At 40.2% G+C, this 23364-nt stretch overlaps 1 protein-coding gene across 1 annotated transcript; it reads left to right on the top strand.

The window, feature by feature from the left end:
• Positions 1 to 1707: 1707 nt before the first annotated feature.
• Positions 1708 to 14609, top strand: LOC309387463 (galectin-5-like; the record flags this gene model as incomplete). The annotated part of the gene is made up of 9 exons (XM_081943944.1): positions 1708 to 1722; positions 1888 to 2007; positions 2952 to 3008; positions 3392 to 3448; positions 4110 to 4154; positions 8306 to 8350; positions 9383 to 9471; positions 11322 to 11484; positions 14224 to 14609. 9 exons carry the CDS (start codon positions 1708 to 1710, stop codon positions 14368 to 14370), a joined length of 738 nt encoding a protein of 245 aa, XP_081800070.1. The 3' UTR covers positions 14371 to 14609.
• Between the last annotated feature and the right edge of the window lie 8755 nt (positions 14610 to 23364).

Genomic DNA, 23364 nt, shown 5'->3' with positions numbered 1-23364 from the left:
GAGAGAAAGAGAGAGATTCTCCTAAAATTTACTATAATCTCTACAGCTTTGAGTGTGTTCAGTTCAGGATTGTTCCAAAAACACAGATTAAATTTAGCATTTCAAGCCTGTGCTGGCAATGCTTCTCAACCTAGGGAACTTTCAGATGCTGACTGGGGGATTCTGGGAGTTGACGTTCATACATTTTCAAGTGCCCAAAGTTAAGAAACACTGGTATTGTGGAACAAATGAATACAAACATTATTTGTAAGAGGTTTTCCAGGGCCTTCTTTCTTCTTCTTTCTTCAATTTATCTTAATACCGCATGGTCCTCATCCAGATGATTTCTCTTTCTTGCTCTGTCTGCAGATTCCGGGTTGATTTTCAGTGTGGCAATTGCCAAATGCCCAGATCAGACATTGCTTTCCATTTCAACGCCCGTTTTGATCAGAACTGTGTTGTATGCAATTCTCATGAAAGGGGAGACTGGCAGCAAGAAGAGAGGAAATACGATATGGTTTTCCACGAAGGGCATCCATTTGAGATCCGGTTTCTTGTGAACATCTCCTCCTACGTGGTACGAAGACGATAAGTCCTCTTCGTGGGTTATAATCACCATCTTTTTAAAAAATGCTGTTGGTTTGGTTATTGATTTTTACCTTGTGGCAATGGAAAAGCATTTTTCAAAATGTGCGAAACACAAAATGTCTCAAAATATTCCTCACTGAGGGCAAAACTGCTATCTCAAATGCAAAATGGGCCCCATCAAGGCACACATAAACCGATGGAGTTTGAGCACACTTCCTTTTGATCTTGTCTTTATTTTTATTTATCGGTTTCGAAACCGTCTCCTTCACAGAGCAACTCATCAAGTCGCTTACCCATTTGGGGTGCTCCATACAGTCTCCCAATGGAGCCTGCCCATTGTGGTCATCAGTTGTGACCATCATAATATAGGTCATCATATGATTGGATTTGTTTTTACTGCTTTTTTTTGTAGTGTTCATTAAGTGAGCTCATTCCTTACTGTGGGGCATTTTTGCTGAAAATTGGAAGTAAATGCTGATTTTCTACAAAAACACCCTAAATTGCAGTCCCATGATAGAAGGGCATTGTAAATGGCCATAAATGCAGACTGGTTGCCAAGTGCCCAAAACACAATTGGGAGAGAGAGGTGGCTCTTGTAACTTTGCAACAAGGTTGTAAGTACCATTTGGATGAACTTTCACTAAGCAATTGGTTGTAAGTCAAGCACCACCAGTAATCACAACTTGCTTTAAGTGTTTTTGAGGAATTTAGTCCTCATCATTTCTAAAACGTGGTTTGTGACTTCCCAGTTGGCCTTAACCATAACCTACTAACTGGGGTTAGCTTGTTAGGTGAGTCCAACCATTGTTTTGCTTCCTTCTCTGTTGTCCCAAATCTGCTTTTTCCAAAAGATAACTGGACTTCCTGTGGTTTTTTTTCTTTGAAAACATTTTGCTTCTCATCCAAGAAGCTTCTTTAGTTCTGAAGAAGCTTCTTGGATGAGAAGTGAAGCATTTTCAAAGAAAAAACAAAGAAGTTGTTTGCCTTTTGAAAAAAGCACCTTTGGGACAACCATGACCTGGAGCCCTGGTGGCACAGAGGTTAGAATACAGCATTGCAAGCTAACTCTGCCCACAGTCTGGAGTTTGATCCTGATTGGCTCAGGGTTGATTCAGCCTTCCGTCCTTCTGAGGTCAGTAAATGAGGACCCAGATTGTGGGGGGTAATATGCTAACATTGTGAATCGCCCAGCAAGGGCTTTAAAGCACCATGGGGCAGTATATAATTGCGGGATGATGGAGAATCTCAACAGACATTTCCTTCTTTGTTGTTGTTGTTCTTGTTGTGATATGACAAGTTTCTCCCTTCTGTGTGTGCCAGGTTCTCATAGATGGAAAGCAATATTTGGAATTCAAGCACAGGATCCCTTTTTCCCAAGTAGATACCATCAGAATTTCAGGAGAAGTAGATGTGGACTCAATCAGCTTCCAAGGTCCAATCGTAAGTATTCCATTGATTCATTTTATTTATAAAACAGCGTTCCTGCCCTTCCTCTGATAAACAAATGGGTACCCTTATTTTTCTTGGGATTAAATATGTGCAGTTGTAGAGTCATATGGGGGAAAGATTTAAAAAAAGTCCAGGTGGTGACCTAATGCCAAAAATCCCTCATGTGTGTCACAGACATCAGGCACTTCAACAGAGACACAACTTCGATTGCATGGCATTAGACGCCATCTTGATTTTTTTGACCCCTGTTGGGGGTGCTCTGACAGCACCAGTGGCAGTGGAGAACCTCTCACACCTCTCCATCTTTTGAAGTTTAGCGAGATTGCTAAACTTCACAAGCACCAAAGTTTTGCATTATCAGGAAGTCCTTGACTTACAACTGTAATGGAGCCTAGAATTTCTGCCTGCAAGTCATGATTGTCATAAGTTGATGCATCCACCTGACTGACTTGATTTTACGAGCTTTTTTGTGACGGTTGTTAAGCAAATGCAGCAGTTGCAAAGTCAAAGCTGCAGTCATAAAGGGAATCCCCTCCCATGGGTGTGTTTTTAGCAGAAACCAACTGAAAAGGCTGGAAATAAATTGCAGTCACATGATCATGGAACATTGCAACCGATGAAAAGTGAGCCAGTTGCCAAGTTTCCAAAATGTGGTCATGTGACTAGATGTGTGTGGATTCTTATCAGAAACCAGGTTAAAAGTACCTTCGGGTGGTGGTGGTGGTGTCACAACCTTGGACAGTCGCTAAATGACCACTCATTAAGCAACACTACCTGTACTATCTAAGAAGCGTTTTTCATTGGCTGAGGAATTCTGGGGGTTGAAGGCCACACATCTTAAAATAGTTGAGGTTGAGAAACAGTGACCTAGAAGTAGCTCTTCGTTCTGATATTTGCTCATACAATTTCCTTTGATTTCTGTTTTTTCTCCCCAGACCAATCCTGAAAAAGACTGTGTTCCTTGCAACCCAGTTTTCCCAACATACTCACAGGTATGACATACTGTCCTTTAGTAAAGAGCGCTCTACCAGCAAAAATAGTCTCTGGAGCTCCGTTTTTGGCTGCGACAGCCTCGTGAAACCCTCTGCCAATGAAAACGGAGCTCAAGGAGGGCCACACACACTGCGGGACAGTCCTTTGCTGTATAAAGGGTGGCCCTGCGGCCCAGATCTAAGCACCCCAAGGGCAGGATCCGCCCCCCCAGCATTCAGTATGACACCCCTGAGCTAAGAAGAATTTGTCACTGGCTGAGGAATTCTGGGGGTTGAAGGCCACACATCTTAAAATAGTTGAGGTTGAGAAACACTGACCTAGAAGTAGTTCTTCGTTCTGATATTTGCTCATACAATTTCCTTTGATTTCTGTTTTCTTCCAGACCAATCCTGGAAAAAACTGTGTTCCTTGCAACCCAGTTTTCCCAACATACTCACAGGTATGACATACGGTTCTTTACTAAAAAAAAATGGCAACAATCCCTCATGTGTGTTACAGACATCAGGCACTTCCAACAGAGACACAACTTTGATTGTGTTCTATCTGGGAGACCTCGGGTGGAGGGAAGGACTGAGACAAGCCAGATCTCTTAATGCTAACAGTTTATTGCTAACAGGTTGCCAACGTGGCATTTCACTACACGCGTGTCTCAGATAATGGGAACACGGAGACCCTGCTTGACAGCTCTTTATATATGCCGGCTGTCAAGCAGGAACCGATCAGAACCGAGTATGGCACCCCCTAGTGGAACCAGGAAACTGCCATACACAACTTTGATTGCCTGGCATTAGACGCCATCTTGATTTTTTTGACCCCTGTTGGGGGTGCTCTGACAGGACCAGTGGCAGTGGAGAACCTCTCACACCTCTTCATCTTTTGAAGTTTAGCGAGATTGCTAAACTTCACAAGCAGCATCCAGCCCCCCAGCATTCAGTATGACACCCCTAAGCTGAGAAGAATTTGTCACTGGCTGAGGAATTCTGGGGGTTGAAGGCCACACATCTTAAAATAGTTGAGGTTGAGAAACACTGACCTAGAAGTAGCTTTTCGTTCTGATACTTGCTCATACAATTTCCTTTGATTTCTGTTTTTTCCCCCAGACCAATCCAGTTTCTTGCAACCCATTTTTCCCAACATTCTCACAGGTATGACATGCAGTCCTCATATATCTGGTTAGTTTAAATGTAATTGGCCTGAACTAGTTCTGAGATTGTTGTAGGTCAGGGGTGCCAAACTCAATTTCATTGAGGACCGCATCAGGTTTGTGTTTGACCTTGGGTGGGCATGGCCAGCTTCCCTCCCTCACTCTCATTCCCATCTCCCTCCCTACTTCCTCCCTCTCTCCATCCCTCCCCTTTCTCCTTCTCTCCTTTTTATTCCCCTCTCCCTCCTTCCTTCTTCCTTCTCATTCCCATTTCTACCCCCCCTCTTCTTCCTTCTCCTTCTTATTCCCATCTCTCTCCCTCCTTCCTTCCCCCTCCCTTCCCCGCTTCCTCTTTCTCTCCTTCTCATTCCCATCTCCCTCCTTCCTTCCTTCTCCCTCCTCCCTTTCCCCTCCCTTCCCTTTCCTGGTGGAGAAGGCAACTTCCCCTCCCCCCAGCTTTTAAATGTGGCCCTTATTCAGAGCCGGGGATGCCCATTCAGATACCTGCTGCTTGTTTTTTCCCAAAAGAAAAAGAGAAATAACTGGCCCACGGTCAGCATCGGAATGTTTTAAGGATTTCAAAATCAGTTCTTTTAATTTTGGGGTTCTGCTTTATAGGACAACCCCACCCCTCCTCCCTGCACTTCGTTTGTTGCCAAGAAAAAAAAAGAAATTGAAGGAATGGAGAAGAAAAAGGCCCCAGCCCAGAAACGATGCCCCTAGAGCTGTGAAGCAAGGAAAAAGAGGAAGAAAAACATTGGGACTTAAAAATCCAGGAAATCCCCCTGCCCCAGCCTCCTCCTCTCCCATGTGGCTGCTTCTGAACTAAAAGAGGCAATCAATCAATCAATCAATCAATCAATCAATCAATCAGGGAAGCCAGAGTGGGAGAGATCAATTGCCAGCCAGAGCAATGTCAATCTTGGGGATTTAGCTTTCGGCTCCTCTTTTTCTTCGATATAGTTTCCGTCGATGTAGTTTACTTGGACTTCAGTAAGGCATTTGATAAGGTAGACCATAACCTACTACTTGATAAAGTAGAAGAATGTGGGTTGGACAGCATCACCACCAGATGGATTTGTAACTGGCTGACCAACCGCACTCAATGTGTAGTCCTCAATGGAACTGCATCTACATGGAGGGAGGTATGCAGTGGAGTAACCCAAAGCTCTATTTTGGGCCCAGTACTCTTCAACATCTTCATCAATGATTTGGATGAGGGAATAAATGGGGAACTCATCAAATTTGCAGATGACACCAAGCTGGCAGGAATAGCCAACACTTCAGAAGATAGGCTTAAGATACAGAAGGATCTTGACAAACTTGAACATTGGGCACTATCTAATAAAATGAAATTCAATGGTGAAAAGAGTTAAGGTTCTACATTTAGGCAAGAAAAACGGAATGCACAGGTACAGTATAGGTGGTACCATGCTCAATAGTAGTAACTGTGAGAGGGATCTTGGAGTTCTAGTGGACAACCATTTAAATATGAGCCAGCAGTGTGCAGCAGCTGCCAAAAAAGCCAACACAGTTCTAGGCTGCATCAAGAGAGGGATAGAATCAAGATCACGTGAAGTGTGAATACCACTTTATAATGCCTTGGTAAGGCCACACTTGGAATACTGCATTCAGTTTTGGTCACCACGATGTAAAAAAGATGTGGAGACTCTAGAAAGTGTGCAGAGAAGAGCAACAAAGATGATTAGGGGACTGGAGACTAAAACATATGAAGAATGGTTGCAGGAACTGGGTATGTCTAGTTTAATAGAAAGTAGGACTAGGGGAGACATGATAGCAGTGTTCCAACATCTCAGGGGCTGCCACAAAGAAGAGGGATCAAACTATTTTCCAAGGTACCTGAGGGTAGGACAAGAAGCAATGGGTGGAAACTAATCAAGGAGAGAAGCAACTTAGAACTGAGGAGAAATTTCCTGACAGTTAGAACAATTAATCAGTGGAACAGAAGATGCCTCCAGAAGTTGTGAATGCCCCAACACTGGAAGTCTTTAAGAAGATGTTGGATAGCCATCTGTCTGAAATGGTATAGGGTTTCCTGCCTAGGCAGGGGGTTGGACTAGAAGACCTCCAAGGTCGCTTCCAACTCTGCTATTGTTTTGCATTGCATTGTATTCCTTCATTACTTTCCCATGAGCAGCAGAAACTGTGCTTGGTTTGCAGGTAACCTCTCTTTCTTTCTTTCTTTCTTTCTTTCTTTCTTTCTTTCTTTCTTCCTTCTTTCTTTCTTTTTTCTTTCTTTCTTCTTCTTTTCTTCTCATCTTCCTCCCTCTCTGCCCTGCCTCCCTCCTTCTCATTCCCATCTCATTCCCCAGACTTTGGCAGTGCTTCCAATGGCTGTGCTTACCGCGTGCTGTGGCTTTCCAACGTGGGGCGGGGGTAGTCCCAGTGAAAGGGAAGCCAGACAGGCTGCAAGGATGGGCCAGTGAGCAGGCCACAGAGGCACTGGTGGTGGGCGTGGCACTGATCTATAACTTGATGGTGGCCATTCAGACTCCAACAAGGTGAGCCTTAGATCCGCGGCGCAGCCCTGGCGCCAGCTAGGGGCCGCCACCACTCTGCTGTCGCCTCAGCCCCACTACCACAGGATATGGTGAGCATCCAGGAGGCAGGGCAGAGGCAGCGTGGTGGTTCCTTGCCAGCTCCAGGGCTGCCCCACAGCTCTAAGGCTGACCACATTCTGGTCCAGATAGCTGCCATCAAGTTCCAGATTAGCACCTGGCGGGCCTGGGCCAGGGCTGAGGTGCTGGGGGCCTGCCCTTTGAGTGTCTAGCCACACCGAGGGCCGGATTCGGCCCGCGGGCCTTGAGTTTGATACCCCTGTTGTAGGTAGTCTTCGACTTAGCAACCATTTGAAGTTGCAACAGAATCTGAACAGAACAGAACAGAATAGAGGAGAATTCCTTATTGGCCAAATGTGGTTGGACACACAAGGAATTTGTCTTTGGTGCGGATGCTCTCAGTGTACATAAAAAGACAAGATACATTTGTCAAGAATCATAAGGTACAGTACTTAATGATAAATAAGCAAATAAGCAATCAGGAAGCAATCAATATCAATATAAATCATAAGGATACAAACAATAAAGTTACAGTCCTGCAGTCATAAGTGGGAGGAGATGGGTGGTAGGAACGATGAGAAGGCTAATAGTAACAGAAGGGCAGCCTTAGTGAATGGTTTGACAGTGGTGAGGGAATTATTTGTTTAGCAGAGTGATGGTGTTGGGAAAAAACTGTTCTTGTACCTAGTTGTCTTGGTTTGCAGTGCTCTATAGCGTTGTTTTGAGCTCCAAGCAGTGGCTGGCAGTGGTGAGCTCCAGGCAGCAGGAGGGGCGGCAGCGGTGAGCTCCAGGTGGTGGGTGGTAGTGGCGAGCTCCAAGCAGCGGGGGGAAGGGGGCAGCAGTGGTGGGCAAGCTTCAAGTGGCGGGCGGGCTGGATGTGGGATGGAAGGCAAGCGGGCGTGGGGGACTGCCAGGAAAGCCGTGTAGAAGGCAGGCAGGCATGGCAGGATTGTAGGTAAATTAGTTGCTTTTCTCTTAATTTATAATCCTTAAAAGAGCTCTTCTATAGGGACCCTGCCAGGTCTAATTCGAACTGGAAATATAGCAAAAGAAACTATTTTTCTTCACTTGCTTTGTCCTATTTTCCCCACTGGAAATAGCTGTTTGCAAGTAGGGATACTTTCCTAAGAGCTCAGAATTCAAGAATACCAGTGTGCACATGAGGTATCTCAGGGTGGGGAAGATTGAGAAATACAGGGACAACAGCTGTCGAGAGCTCTTGGTTGGGAAATTTTTACTCATGCTGGACCTGGTCCTTGCATCCAGGCTGTGAGGTTGCCAAACTAGAGTACCCAATGTGAGCTACTATTGAAATTTCCTAGGTTATCAGAAGACGTTGTGGGTAACTAAAATTGCAGACAATTTGTAGCTGGCATAACAAAGCAGTTAACTCTTGCAGAAAGAGGAGAAACCAAGATTAAACATATCTTATTGAGTAGGAATTACTATCAGTCCTGCTTTAAGGAATTGTTGGATTCCTAAGATCTTTGATAAACATTTATGTGTATGTTTGGAATTTTTAAAAAAATCTCGTCATGTAAAATCCTGATTGCTATTCTTTTTTTCTTCATAGCCAAGTACCTATCCCATTGGACAATGCTTTCAGCCACGAATGTATGTAAGTATCATATTAGAAATATTTTCACTTAAGTCATCAATTAGGAAGGATTTCACCCCCAGGCTAACATGGAATTATGAAAGCCCCACACATTTAGGGATCTGATACTACTCAGGCAGGAATCCTCAAAAATGGGCACAATGGAGCATGAGAAGGAATTTTGGCTCAGCATGAGAACCCAGTCACCATGTTGCACATTATGTGAATGAGGACATCACTGTCAGACCTTCCCGAATTGGTCCTTTAGTCAAGAAAGACCCTCGACTCCATTTGTAGTGAAAGGTACACTTTTACTAAGAGCCAAGTGGATTACAGTCTAGCAAAAACCAGAACTGACGTTCGCACACCAGAATTCCCTGGTTAACTTTCCCCATCCAGTCCCTCTCCTTCCTTGGTCCCATATTGTCCAAATATATTTGAATAAATTGCTTTGGGAACAGTTGCTTCAGTGGCAGGTGAGTTGGTGAGTCATTGCATTCCATTCCCAGAGTTTTGACCTTCAGCTGGTGTCTCTGGATGGTAAGATGAGTAGTTGGCTTCATTAGTTTCACTTTCCCCCAAGCATTCAACCCCCGCCCTTTCGACTCCCCCTCCCCCAGCCTGACAGCAAAGGTGAAACTCAAGCAAACGATGGCAGCTCTGACTCACATTCAGCCAGATGCTAAGGCCATCAGTGGGCATTTGCAACTATGACCAGGAAGGACCATTGGTGCTATCTCAGTGGAAAAGTCTATGCTTAGTTGGATAATCAAAGTTGTCCCCAGGAGGAAGTCAAAGCAGTCAACATGGCAATTGAAGCTCTGTCCTCTTTTTATGAGAATGAGCATCCACATTAAAAAGAGCCGGGATTTGATTATGTGGTGGCCTCAGACATTTTGATTGTTTCAGACTCACTCCACTGAAGCCCTGTTTACACCAATCGGCCTTTGCTAAGTTCTGATTGATAACTTGAAGGTCCAAAACAGGAAAAGAACTCAGATTAATTCTAATATTGTTTGTGTGTGTGTGTGTGTGTGTGTGTTCTCTCCACAGCCTCTCCCTTACCAAGCTGTCATCTGTGGGGGATTTTTCCCATCCAAATCAATAATAGTCTCAGGCTCTGTGTCCCCTTGTGCTCACAGGTAAAGAAATATTGATGGTAAAACTTCCTTCCGCACAATTTTATTCCGGATTCATTTATTCAGAATTCCTTTCAAATGAATGGTTTTGGGCTGCACAGTTAAAAACAGTCAGTTGCCTTTTGAAAAAGCAAAGATGACTTTATAATGCATAAAAAGTTCGCCATAAATATCGTATTTTTCGGAGTATAAGACGCACCGGATTATAAGACGCACCAAGATTTTGAAGAGGCACTCTGCAGACCTCCCAAAAACGGCTCATTTGTTGTGAAAACAGGCCCATTGTTTTGTTTTGAAAGGGCATGAATAGCCTTTAGGAGGCTTGTAGAGTGCTCCTAGTGGGTGCCCCCCCAAAACGAGCAAAAAATAGCCCGTTTTCCATGAAAACGGGCCCATTTTTTGCCAATAAACGGGCATGCATACCCTTTGGGAGGTTTATAGAGTGCTCCTGGGGGCTGGGGGAGGGCAAAATTGAGCAAAAAATGGCCCATTTATCGCTCATTTCTGCTCTCCCCAGCACCCAGGAGCACTCTGGAAGCCTCCTAAAGGCTCTGCATGGCCATTTTGGTGAAGGGGCGGGGTTTGGGGGGGCATAAAATGCTGTATTCACTGTATAAGATACACCCAGATTTTCAGCCTCTTTTTTGAGGGAAAAAGGTGCGTCTTCTACTCCAAAAAATACGGTAAATAAACATGTTTGAAAAAAATAAAATAAAATGAGGCTCCATCAACAGATGATAAAAGGAATACCGCAAACAAACATTAGTGTGCCTAGAGTGACCTGGCGATACTTCTTAAATATTCCTTCCAGGAACAAAGTTGGCCAACCAGAAGCACAGCCAGTTGGGTGACAGAAGGAACACCTCTATGTCACCAGCGTTCATGGCTCACAACTGTTACCTTGACCTATGAAATAAAATGAGCGGAAAGAACACACACCCATGCACACACCAATTTCAAAACTACTAAATATGATAAAATGAACTTTGCTGTATTATTTTTTCAAGTGCAAATAAAAATAAAGACTCATGACTAGTTACCCTCCATGCATTATAGGGTACGATGTGGTTATCTCCAGTGGTGGGATTCAGCCAGTTCGCACCTATTCGGTAGAGCCTGTTGTTTTACATTTCTAAGCAGTTTGGAGAACTGATTGTTGGAAGAAATCTCCTTTTGGTTTTTTTCCACTTTACAGGGCTTATCCTGTAAGGAAGGCAGGAAGGAAACATTCTGGTGTTGTTTCTAGCCTAATCTTGATTGCCCTGCTTACAGAAACGGCCTCTCAGGTTAACTTTTATTACTTTGTAACAGCTAAGGCGAAGCGCCCATCGACATGAGTGATGTTGAGTTGGCCATGCCCACCCAATCACATGACCACCAAGCCCCGCCTACTCAGCTGGTCATTAGGGCAGAGAACCGGTTGTTAAATTATCTGAATCCCACCACTGGTTATCTCTATATCATATACAGTATCTCTATGCATTCATTTTTATCATCTATCTGTCTGTCTATATCTATCTATCTATCTATCTATCTATCTATCTATCTATCTATCTATCTATCTATCTATCTATCTATCCTCTATCTATCTTTATCTATTTATCTATTATCTATTGAATGACCCTTTCCCCCCAGAAGTGGAGATCTCTTCATGAAGTCCTAAAAAAAGAGAATCTATTAGGCAAAAAGATTCTTGCTCACCAGGTTCACACAGGAATTTCCTTTGAGAAAAATAATGGCTTTTGAATCAGCAATATAATATCTTCAGAAGTTGTAATGTTCATTATGTAGTTTCTGGATGTGGATAGTTTCCTGCTAATTGTGCAGCACAACATTTGGGTCTTTTTATGTAGGTTCCACATCAATCTGAAAGCAGGAAATGATATTGCTTTCCATCTCAACTCACAGTTTGATCAGAACGCGTTTGTCCGAAACTCTTACCTCAACATGTGCTGGGGCTCAGAGGAGCGACACCTGCCCTGTGGGATGCCTCTGATGCGTGGCCAACCCTTTACCGTAAGTCAAAGCAGTGTGGTGGCTCCACTTGGGCCAGATGATTGTGTGAACTGACTTAAATTTGCATTTATTAGGCTAGCCTAATGCATGGACTTCAGGATCCTTGGTTCGCCCATACAACAACCCTCCTTTAAAAGCTGCACTGCTTACAATGAAAATTAGAGCTAGATTTTTGGCCATAAGTTGGTGCGGTTGTAAGTCAAGTCATCCTGTTACCAGACCTGATTTTACAACCATTTTTACAGTGGCCGTAAAGCAAATCATTGTTTCACTGTTCAGTCACTAACTAAAATCACCGTTAAACCTGAACTAGTAATAAATATCAGAACCATGGTTAGCACAACATAAATTGCCAAATAAAATAATATATTACACTATCTTACTAATAATATGATGTATAAATAGTATAGTATAATACAATGTATCCATTTCATCTTTTATCTGAAATTATTTGTGTTTAAAGACACAACCACCTACTGGCATTCGTTAGCAATTTCAATAAACCTCCAATAACATTACACCTTTATAACATATTCTAAAAAAAAATCAATTAATAAAATATCTAAGCATTCCCCACCCTTTCCCCCCCAACTCACTATTTAGAGCTTATGTCTAATTTGCTTTTACCATTATCAACACATGTAGATATCATTAAACATTATCCATTAACATTTCCTTGTCATTATTGTAGTTAGCTAAAAATTATTTACTATATATATCACATCTCTTCTCATCAGACCCCCCAAAAATTAGATCTTTATAACAAAATCTAAACAAAAATTTATTAATAAAATTTATAAGTCTTTTTCCAGGTCCCAATTTGCAGTTTATATCCAAGTTGCTTTTACTAGTTTAGATTATTATTTCATTATTATTATTGTAATGAATTACTTGTTAACGAATAAACATTTAAGAACAATCTAAAAGAATCTACAAAGTACTAAAATTCCTACTTATTAATCACCAAAGATTAACTATTTTTTAAATCATCAACATTCATTATCAACCTGTATCTTTCCAGTAACAAAACAGTCTTATCTCTTTTGCCAGTTGTTGTGTCAATTCTCTTATTAACTCCTTTATAGGGTATGAACTTCTCTCCCCACATTAGTGCTTAAAAGATCTCTCAGGTAATCTCGTTGCCCTTGAACTGGTATTGAAATTAGCACATCATTGGTTATCAGACATATTTCTGAAACAGTTTCTCTTCTTAACTCCATCATCATCAGCCTTTTTTCCCCTCCTATATCTTGAAAAGAGCGATAGAGCTGCAGATTGTCAAGTTCACTTTTCCATATTCCCTTCTTTCCACTTTCACCCATGTTTGCTCCATTAGTAAATTCATCTGTTATCTTATCTTTATCTTCTATATATTCTTTAATTTTGGGGGCTCCAACCCCATCATCTTTTGCTGTGAGAAACAATAGTCTATCCAACTTCTTCTCAAATCTCTCAAATCCTTCCAATATATTTTAAATTCCAGCCAAAATATCTTGAAAGCTTAAGGTTTCCTCATCTGCATATTGATACATGTTTCCAAGAAAAAAAGAGAGGAAAAAAAGAAAAGAAAAAAGGAGTCTAATATCCACTGCCACTCTAGTCTTCAAAGTCTCCTTTGTGTATATAAATATGTTTATTTTAAGTTGACTTAAGCACAAGTTCTTTTATACTCTTCAAAAAGGGAGGGCTCTGTCTTTTTCTTTTCTTTTCCTTCCCTTGCCAAGATATTTCACAAAAGCACCTGCAAAAACAATCCGTGCCTTTGGCTCTTTATCAGTTTCTACAAGCAAGTTGCAAACCCTTCAGTTATAAAGTCAGTGAGATCAAAGAAGAGAGAACAAAGGATACATTGTTTAAAAAAAACCCAAATTCTGACTTCCGAGTGGCAGATTAGACTTTCTTCTACTTGTCTCAAGCTTATGGAAACAAAGGTCTTTAAATGTCTTTAATGGAATTTAATAAGATGTAGTAGGAAGAATTGTTAGAATTTTAAAAAAAGGTTTTAGTTCAAGCCAAAGAATAAGGTAGCAAAAAATAGGAGAAAAAAACCCCAATTCGTTCACTTAAGAGGAGAAACAGGAAACGTTACAATCACTTCAATCCACAAAACATCGTTACAAAGAAAAGGAAAAAAAACTTTCTAAGGCAGTCCAATAAAGATAAATTTCGCCGCTTTATTCTTTTATTTAAGGGACTAATTTATCTTTAAAAAAAGTTTCTTTGGGCAATCATTCTCAAAGAAAAAACATCACCAGATGGACTCACTTTCAATTCCTTCTTTCGGGAGCCGTCTCTGACTTTGTCAGCCTGGGGCTGTCTGTTTACCGCCAGCTTGGAGAGTTTCCCTTGGGTCAATTAGGTACTTTGCGAAGTCCCTGAGACCAGCAAGGATTTGTCTCCCTGTTCACCATCTCTACGGGACAGTTTAGGTCCAAACGGACCGTGCAGCAGTAAAAGTGTCAACGACGATCTTGGACAGTTGAGACCGCACATTGTATCATCGCGACGTTGGCTCCTCCTTTTCATCAAAGTTACTTTTAGTTGTTCTGGATACTCATCATTTAGTGACTTTGAGGACATCATCAGATTTTGCAGGTGCTTCTGTGAAACACCTTTGCTGCTTTGTGTCTGGGAAATGGGCAATTTGTGATGTTCATAGAGAAAATAAAAATTTAAAGATCTGGGTTATATTATCGGGTCCTATCAAAGTGATCACAATTGTGCATTTTCTTTTTATAGATCTGGATTCAGTGTGAAGCACACTGCTTCAAGGTGGCTGTGAATGGACATCATCAGTTTGACTACAACCATCGCATATGTAACCTGTGTCTCATAAATCTGCTCGAAGTGGACGGTGACATAACATTGACCAACATCCAGGCTTAAAGCCGCCAATAGAAGTCCATTTTTGGATAGATGCAGTGGTGGGATACTTTCTTAATTTGTCTCTTTAGCTTGGCATTTTGTAGCCCAAGTATGCCCACCCACTTTCTGGAGAGCTTAAATGACCTCTCTGCTAAAGGCTTTCACTTTATGAGCAAGAGGAGTTGGCTGCTGATAGTTATCATTGGATTTTAACTATTTTAATTCCTCAAGGTTCTCTGGCACCCTGCCTGATCTGTAATTCCGGGTTGCAGGTATTCCTGATAAAAAGAAAAATATTCAGACAGAATTGTTTGGTTTTCCATGATGGCTGTGATTGTCTTCAGTCTGTATTTCCCCCCATTTCTAATCTAATGATTGGCATTTAGGGCAGCTTTTTGCAAGCAAAGAAGCTTTTTGAGTTTTTGTACAGATAATCCTTGACTTGCAACAGTTCATTTAGTGACCATTCAAAGTTACAATGACACTAAAAAAAAAGTGACATGACCATTTTTCACACTTACGACCATTGCAGCATCCTTGTGATCATGTGATAAAAATTCAGATGACAACTGTCTCACATTTATGATGGTGGTAGTCTCCCAGAGTTATATGATCCTCTTTTGCAACCTTCTGACAAGCCAAGTCAATGGGGAAGCCAGATTCACTTAACAGCCATGTTACTAACTTAACAACTGTAGTGATTCACGTAACCAATGGGGCAAGAAAATGGGACGAAATTCACTTAATAAATTTTTCATTTAGCAACATAAATTTTGGGCTCAATTGTGGTCATAAGGTGAGGCGAGGTCAGGTGTGACAAGGAGTGGCTGGGAGGTGAGGTGAGGGGGTGAGACATGGCCGGTAAGGCACCCCTCAACATGTGTGATGGTGAGTTGGCCATGCTCATCCAGTCACAGGACCACCCAGCCACGCCTACCCAGCCGGTCATTAGGGCAGAGAACCAGTTGTGAAATTATTTGAATCCCACCATTGGATAGATGTGCAATTGATGTAAAATGTTGAGCTTTATTACCTAAAGTTTGAACAAGTGTTCTTTTCAGTTTTTAAGAACCATAGTTTAGTTTTTCCCCTCCCAATCTAATTGTTTGAATAAACTAGTTTTGTTCATATCTAGTTTTTTTTTGCTGACTCAAGTGTGGTAAAAATTGACATTCTTATTCTGAATTAAACACCATGGAAATGTCAGGATTGTATCCTTCCTTTTTGCTGCTTTAGGCTCTAGAATTTAAGTAAGTGGGAAAAGAATTTCAATGGCAATAATATTCCTGACAGATAGTGCCTAGTTTATTTGGGTGATGTCAGAGTATTTAAAAAAGTACTTTGCTTGCTGAAAAACAGCTTACAAAATAATTATCTCTGTCTTTGAATTTAGGAATTTTTAAAGGAAAAATCATGAGGAAATTAAAAGGGAGATGGGAGAAATGAAAGGTGTGATTAGAAGAATAGATGACAAAATAAGGAAAATACAAAGTGAGATAACAAAAAATTAACAAAAAATCAAAAAAGTAGAAACAAAGGTAGAACAAACAGAGAAAAAAATAGAAACAGTAGATCAGAAACTGACAACATTAAATAGAGAATTAGGAGAAAAAATAGTCTTCCTGGAAATGGAAAAAGCTGTTTTCTTTCTCTGTTTTCAAAATATAGTAGAAGAAAAGGAGGAGGACCTAGGGGAAACAATTAAAGAAATTGCGGCAAACATATGACAAAAAAATAAACAAGAAATAAGAGGGGACATAGACGTGGTGTATCAAATTCACACAAACTATGCTAGGAGACATAGACTTCCAAAAGAAATACATGTACGCTTCACAAGAAAATCAGTAAGGGATTAAATATATAAGAAAGTGAGAGAAGAACAGATAACATACAAAGGAAGAGAAATACAAATCCTGAGACAGATACCAAAAATAGTAAGACCAAAGAAGACATTACCAGTTTCTTACATTACAACTAATAAGATACAACATAATGTTCAGATGGCTTACACCAGAAGTAGTTATGACCACTTGGCAAGAAAAAAGTTTTAAAATAGATACAATAGATAAGGCACAAAAGTTTTTCGAGCACCACTTCACACCTGATGAAGAACAAGAGAATAGAGAGGAACCAGAGAGTAGAAGTCAAGAAGTTAGTAGAAGGTAAGGAAGGAGAAAGAGAAGAAGGAAGGAAACAGGAAAGAGAGCAAATAGAACAAGAGGGCATCAGAACAGGAATAGAGACAAGGAATACAAGGAAACTAAGGGCAGTATATAAATAGTGTATTTAGTATATAGTACATAAATGGAACAAGAAATTTAGATTCTCTCAATGAATATAAATGGATTAAATTCACCTGAAAAAAGAAGACAAACTCTGACCAAACTACAAAAAATGAATATGGACATTTTGTGCCTCCAAGAGCTACACATTAAAAGTCAGTATAACAAACTATTAGAATATCCAAAATTAGGGAAATTATACACAGCATTAACACAACAAAAAAGAGGGGAATTACAATAAACTTTAAAGATTGGATAAATGCCAAAAAAAATATGCAGACGAAGAGGGGAGAATCTTGGTGATAGAAATAGAAACAGAACAACAAAAAAATCTTCTCACAGCGATTTATGCGTCAAATAAAAACCAAAAGAAATTTTACAAGAAAGTTCACAAAAAGATAATAGAAACAGAACATGAGAATATATGTTTAATTGGCGATTTCAACAGACATAAAAATGACTACAAAAGCAGCAAAAGAAATAAGAAAAAAACATTACCAACTACCGTTTTTGAAATGGCGCAGGAATAGAGTTTACAAGATGTATGGTGGGAAAGAAATATAGAAAACAAACTATACGCATTCTATTCCAACCCACACAAGTCATGGTCAAGGATAGATATGGTCTGGATGACATAGGGACTGAGAAGAGATACAGAGGAGATTGAAATAATGACAAACACCTGGGCAGACCATAATCCAATAAAAGTAATATGGAAAGGACAAAGCAAAGAGAAAAAGAGATGGACAATGAATCAAAGAATACTGAAAGATAAAGAATATACAACAATGATAGAAAAAGAAATGAATTTTTTTACAAAGTAAATAAAAAAGAAGAAACATCAATACAAATCCTATGGGACACCACAAAAACATTTATTAGGGGACTGACAATAGCATATTTGGCAAGGAAGAATAAAGACAAAAGACAAAAAGCAAGAAACACTAGAGAAAGAACTCAAAAAACTGGAAATAGACCTGCAAAAATATCCACAAGAAACAAAAATAAAGGAAAAGAGAAAACTGATAAAACATAAATTGAATTTGATGGCACAAGAGGAGATGGCCCAAAAAATTAAATTTGTGAAACAAAATTTCTTTGAAAACGTGAACAAGCCGGGGAGATGGTTAGCACATAAATTGAAAAAAGAAAAGGAGAAAAAAATAATACATCAACTACAGGATGAAAAAGGAAATATACAATACTGGAAGGAGGAAAAATAATATAACACAGAATTTCTTTGAAAAACTATATAGCAAAGAAAGCATAATGGAAGACAGCATTGAACAATATCTAAACAAAAAGAACCTACAATAAATCGAAGAGGAGAGGAGAAAAATGTTAAACAGGAAAATTACAATGATGGAATTAACGGAAGCATTGAGGAAAGAGAAAAATAATAAAATACTGGGCCCAGACGGTATACCTGTAGAATTTTATAAAAACATGCAAGAGCCAATAGAAACAGTAATGTTAGACCTGTTTAATGAAGCACTTACAGAAACTGGATTACCAAAAACATGGAGGGAAGCATATATAACACTCATACCCAAAGAAGATTCAGACCTTCAACAAATAAAAAATTACAGATCAATTTCATTATTGAATACAGACTATACAATTTTCATATCAATAGTGGCAGAGCGATTAAAAAAATATTACATGAAATTATTCATACAGACCAAAACGGCTTTTTGCCAAAACAACAGTTAAAAAATAACATGAGAGTAATTATGAACACATTAAAATATTACGAAGAACACCCAGGGAAACAAGCAGCATTGGTTTTTCTAGATGCCCAAAAGGCCTTTGACAATTAAAATTGGCAGTTTATCACTACCCAATAAAACGATGAGATTTGGAGATAATTTTATAAAGATGATAGAAACAATATATTAGATACAAACAGCAAAAGTAATAATAAATGGGGATACCACAGAAGAATTTAATATTTGAAAAGAAGTAAGACGAGGATGTCCATTATCACCCTTATTATTCATCCTAACACTCGAAGTGCTATTAATAGAAATTAGAAAAAGACAAGAAATAAAGGGATTAAAAATTTAAAAAAGAGGAATATAAAACTCAGGTATTCGCAGATGACATAGTATTCATTTTAGAAGAGCCATTAGAAACAGGATCCAAACTAATCCAAAAAATAGAGGAATTTGGCAAAGTAGCAGGACTTAAAATTAAGAAGAGCAAAACAAAGATCATCACAAAAAATCTTACTAAAAAACAAGCGAGAGAATTAGAAGAAATTATGGGAATGCAGATAGTAAAAAGGGTAAAATATTTAGGAATTTGGCTGACAGGGAAATGTTCAACAATTAAGGAAGATAATTATGATGAAAGAATACAGAAAATTAAAAAGGATTTGGAAAATTGGAGAAAACTGCAAATATCAATAATGGGAAGAATCGCCATAGTTAAAATGAACGTCGTACCAAAAATCTTGTTCTTATTCCAGGCAATAAACTTAGGGCAAAAATTCTTCATAGATTTAAACAAATTAATAGCACAATTTATCTGGTTAGGGAAAAAACCACGAATCAAGCTAAAATTATTACAGGACAGTAGAGAGAAAAGAGGTTTTGGACTCCCAGATTGGGAGCTCTACTATCAAGCAGCAGCTCTCATCTGGATAAGGGACTGGATAAACCTAAAGAACAAGAGAATATTAACAATAGAAGGGCATAATTTAGAATTAGGATGGCATGCCTTTATCTGGGACAGGAAAGACAAAACTCATGGTTACTTTCAAAGACATCTAATTAGAAATGTCCTACTTCAAACATGGTCAAAAATCAAAAGAAAACACTACAATAAAATTCCAATTTGGTTATCCACAATGGAAGCATTAATCTATCTGAACGTATTAGATACAAATAAAATAATAAGATACAAAGATATATTAGACAATATAGGAGAGATTAAAAACAAGGCAAGAATTAAAAAATGAGGCAATAGATGTAGATTGGTGGCCATACCTACAAATAGAGGCAAGGTACAAAAAAGATCAAGAAACGGATGGATTTTATAAGGAGTCACAAGAATTAGATAAAATTCTACAGGGAACTGAAGAGAAATTGACCTAATTCTACATGTAATTACAGCAGCAAGAATCTCATATACACAGAATTGGAAAAATAAACACAGACCAACGGAAGATAATGTGATAAAAAAAATATTGGAATGTGCCAAAATGGACAGACTCACAAAAGAGCTAAAAGACAAAGAAAAATCCAAGTATTACTCAGTATGGGACTTATGGAATTGTTGCAGAAAATGACAGGACTTAGATGTCTTGAGATCAGGAGAAGTTTATTGGCAGCCAGGTTCAGAAAACTAGTCAAAGGCTAGTATTGCAAGTTCTGAACAACCCTTATCATCGAAGCACGTATTCTTATACATTCTCAAAAGCAGCGTAACACAGAAACACTTAACTCCTTTCTTATTGGTTATCTCGAGGAAAGAAGCCTTATAAGTAGATGTTGTCTTACTTCTCCTTTTGTCTTGGGCCACAGGTACTGACTAGGTGTCTCTGTACGAACTTTAGCTGAACTCTGTGGTTTTGGGCATTTGACATAAGAACTTTTACTGGAACCTTTACTGCCTTCTGTGGTTTAGGGCTTTTGACATTTTCCTGTTTTTGTACATGCCTTACAGGCAGGTTTTTATCTCTCCCTTCTGCCACGTCTTACTTTTATATTTCAATTCACATTTTATCCTGTTTTAGTAGAATTGGCTAGAGGAAAGAGGAAAAAAGAAGAAAAGCAATTGATGAAAGAAATGTGCTTCTGGGTTCGGCTCCAAGTGGGGAAAAAGACACTGGAGACATGGAGGCTGCTTGGAAAGATGGTTTTAATGGTGGACAGGACCTCATGGCTTGAGCCCTGAACAGAAAAGGTGATCACATGCTTCAATGTTGGTGGAGAAGAAGAGAAGAGAAGAGAAGAGAAGGGAGCTTTCTAAGCTTTTTATAACCTGTTCGGCCCCACCTATCTGTTTCCTGTTCCTGTGTAAGAAATGTATTCTGATTGGCTGTCAGACTCACATGGGCCCATGCAAGGGCAACCCTCTAGTCTAGGCTGAGTTTTGAATCCAGGTTTGATTGAGTTCAGATGCCATGTGGTCAGTTGAGTAAAGGCTTATATTATCATGCCTTCATTCCCATCCCCCTGGAGCTGAAGGGGAGAACTCTTTATTATGTAAAGTGGACTAGCTTGGCCTTCTTAATGGCCCATTGATAAAGTGAGGATGGCAGGAAGCTGCAGGAATTTACTTAGTTTTTAGAATGTGTTTCTCCCTTTTTCACATCCAGGAAAATATAATATTCTGCCTTATCAATATTTCCTAGGATATTTCATTTTTCTGGGAGAGGACTGGGTGATAACTTCCTACACAATAAAGAGAAAAAGATCAAGAAACTACAAAACAAACACAAAACCGCAGAATGAACAAGAGGGGAAAATACAAGATAGACTGTAGATAAAAATAGTATGAAATAAGAAATATAAGAGGATTAAATGTATATAAGGATGTTATGTATGGAATTAATAGAAAACATATGTAAAACAAAATATGTATATTTAGAGAGGTATAGTTAGAGAAGATATATATATATGTACAGACAAAGATATGTAAAAGATGTAAAATGTGCTGCAAAGATGATATAATTGTATAAACAAAAGAAAATATATATTTAAAAAAATTCTGGGGAAAAAGTCATGAGCAACAGGTCCAATGTATGAAAATGCCACCGTTAACCAAATACATCCAATCCCACTGATAGAAGCAAAATGAACACCCTGGTTTGATGGTAAGTCTAATTTTCATTCTCCCTTCCATGCCGCTGGATTATTTCTGGGAAGATTTGTCAGTGGGCATTTCTGGAAAGAGAGGAGGGGGATTCCCAGCTTTCTTGCAAAGCAGCAGCTGCAGCCATGGAGGGGTGAAGCTGGAGAAAGGGGAGGAGGGAAGGGTGGAGCAGTTTCATTATCAAAGCGTTTGAGCGGAGATCAGCCGTGTCCCAAGCAGAGAGAAATAGAGAGGGAGGAAAGTGGCTCCTTGCCCAGCCCCTCCAGCGTAAAAAAAAGAAAGTGAAAGTAAGCCAAAGAATGTCCACCAGGGTCTTGCAGAAGCAGCATGTGATTAATGGGAGGTAAGGAGGCAAGAGGACTTACTGACGAGGTTCTACTGAGCCTTGTCACTGCCCCACCTTCCCATCCAGTGAATTCCTCCTTGCAAGCTGCTTTAAGCGGAAAGATTTCTTTGCTTTGCTTCATTAGAGGGTAGCAAGAGGGGTGGGGATTGCAAGTTGATTTTTTTTTCTTTTCATTGAAGTATCACCAGATGATTTGGCCCATAAGCAGAATACCAGTTCAGTGGGCGTGGCTTGGGCTTGGGGTTGCCATGTGACGGTGGGCGTGGCCAACTTTTTTCACTTTGTAAAAGTATTTTTTCCTACTGGTTCAGGCAAATAGGCAGGAAATAAATGCTTTAAAAAGTGGGGGGGGGGGGAAGCTTCCAACGATTGCGTGGATCAGCTGTGATCCTCGGAAGCTTCTTTTTTACTACCAATTTGCAGAACCAAGGACGATTGTGCCTACCGGTTCGGCTGAACTGGGCCGAACTGGAAGAATTTCACTCCTGCCAAGTAGGCTGACAATACAATAATACAATACAATAGTAGAGTTGGAAGGGACCTTGGAGGTCTTCTAGTCCAACCCCCTGCCTAGGCAGGAAACCCTACACCACTTCAGACTAATTGTTATCCAACATCTTCTTAAAAACTTCCAGTATTTGAGCATTCACAACTTCCGGAGGCAAGTTGTTCTACTGATTAATTGTTCTCACTGTCAGGAATTTTTTCCTCAGTTCTAAGTTGCTTCTCTCCTTGATTAGTTTCCACCCATTGCTTCTTGTTCTACCCTCAGGTGCCTTGGAGGATAGTTTGACTCCCTCTTCTTTGTGGCAACCCCTGAGATATTGGAACACTGCTATCATGTCTCCCCTAGACATGATAGCATGTCTTTGACTTTGGAAAGCAATTAGCTGCAGGTTTGTCCCTGTGGTGTGAACCCCTGCAATATTGCAGTTCTGGTCCCCTGACACCAATCATAGGTATTACCCTATTGGCCTGTTGCAATCCTTCATTAAGTTGACCCATAGCCTCCCTCCAACCCACCTCTATGACTAGTGATAGGGAAAAACCAGAAAGTGGGTGGAAAATCGAGCTGGCATAGAATGATAGACTGATAGAAGAAAAATGAACACCCTGGTTTGATGGTAAGTCTAATTTTTATTCTCCCTTCCATGCCGCTGGATTATTTCTGGGAAGATTTGTCAATGGGCATTTCTGGAAAGAGAGGGGGGGGGGGTCCCATCTTGCTTGCAAAGCAGCAGCTGCAGGAGGTGTGATAGGGAAAAACCAGAGAGTAGGTGGAAAATCGAAAGGTTGTAGGAATGGGGGCAATCAGATCGCCTGATCAGCATCCCACCCCTCACATTCAAGCTACTGTGGGCTTTTTTCCAAAGCAGCAGCTGCAGGCATGGAGGGGTGAAGCTGAGGAAAGGGGAGGAGGGAAGGGTGGATCAGTTTCATTATCAAAGCGTTTGAGCGGAGATCAGCCGTGTCCCAAGCAAAGAGAAATAGAGAGGGAGGAAAGCGGCTCCTTGCCCAGCCCCTCCAGCGTAAAAATAAGAAAGTAAAAGTAAGCCAAAGAATGTC

This window comes from Natrix helvetica (assembly GCF_964273705.1).
Source record: "Natrix helvetica genome assembly, chromosome: 2".
Classification (NCBI taxonomy): Eukaryota; Metazoa; Chordata; class Lepidosauria; order Squamata; family Natricidae; genus Natrix; species Natrix helvetica.
This window is presented reverse-complemented; position numbering and strand designations above follow the sequence as displayed.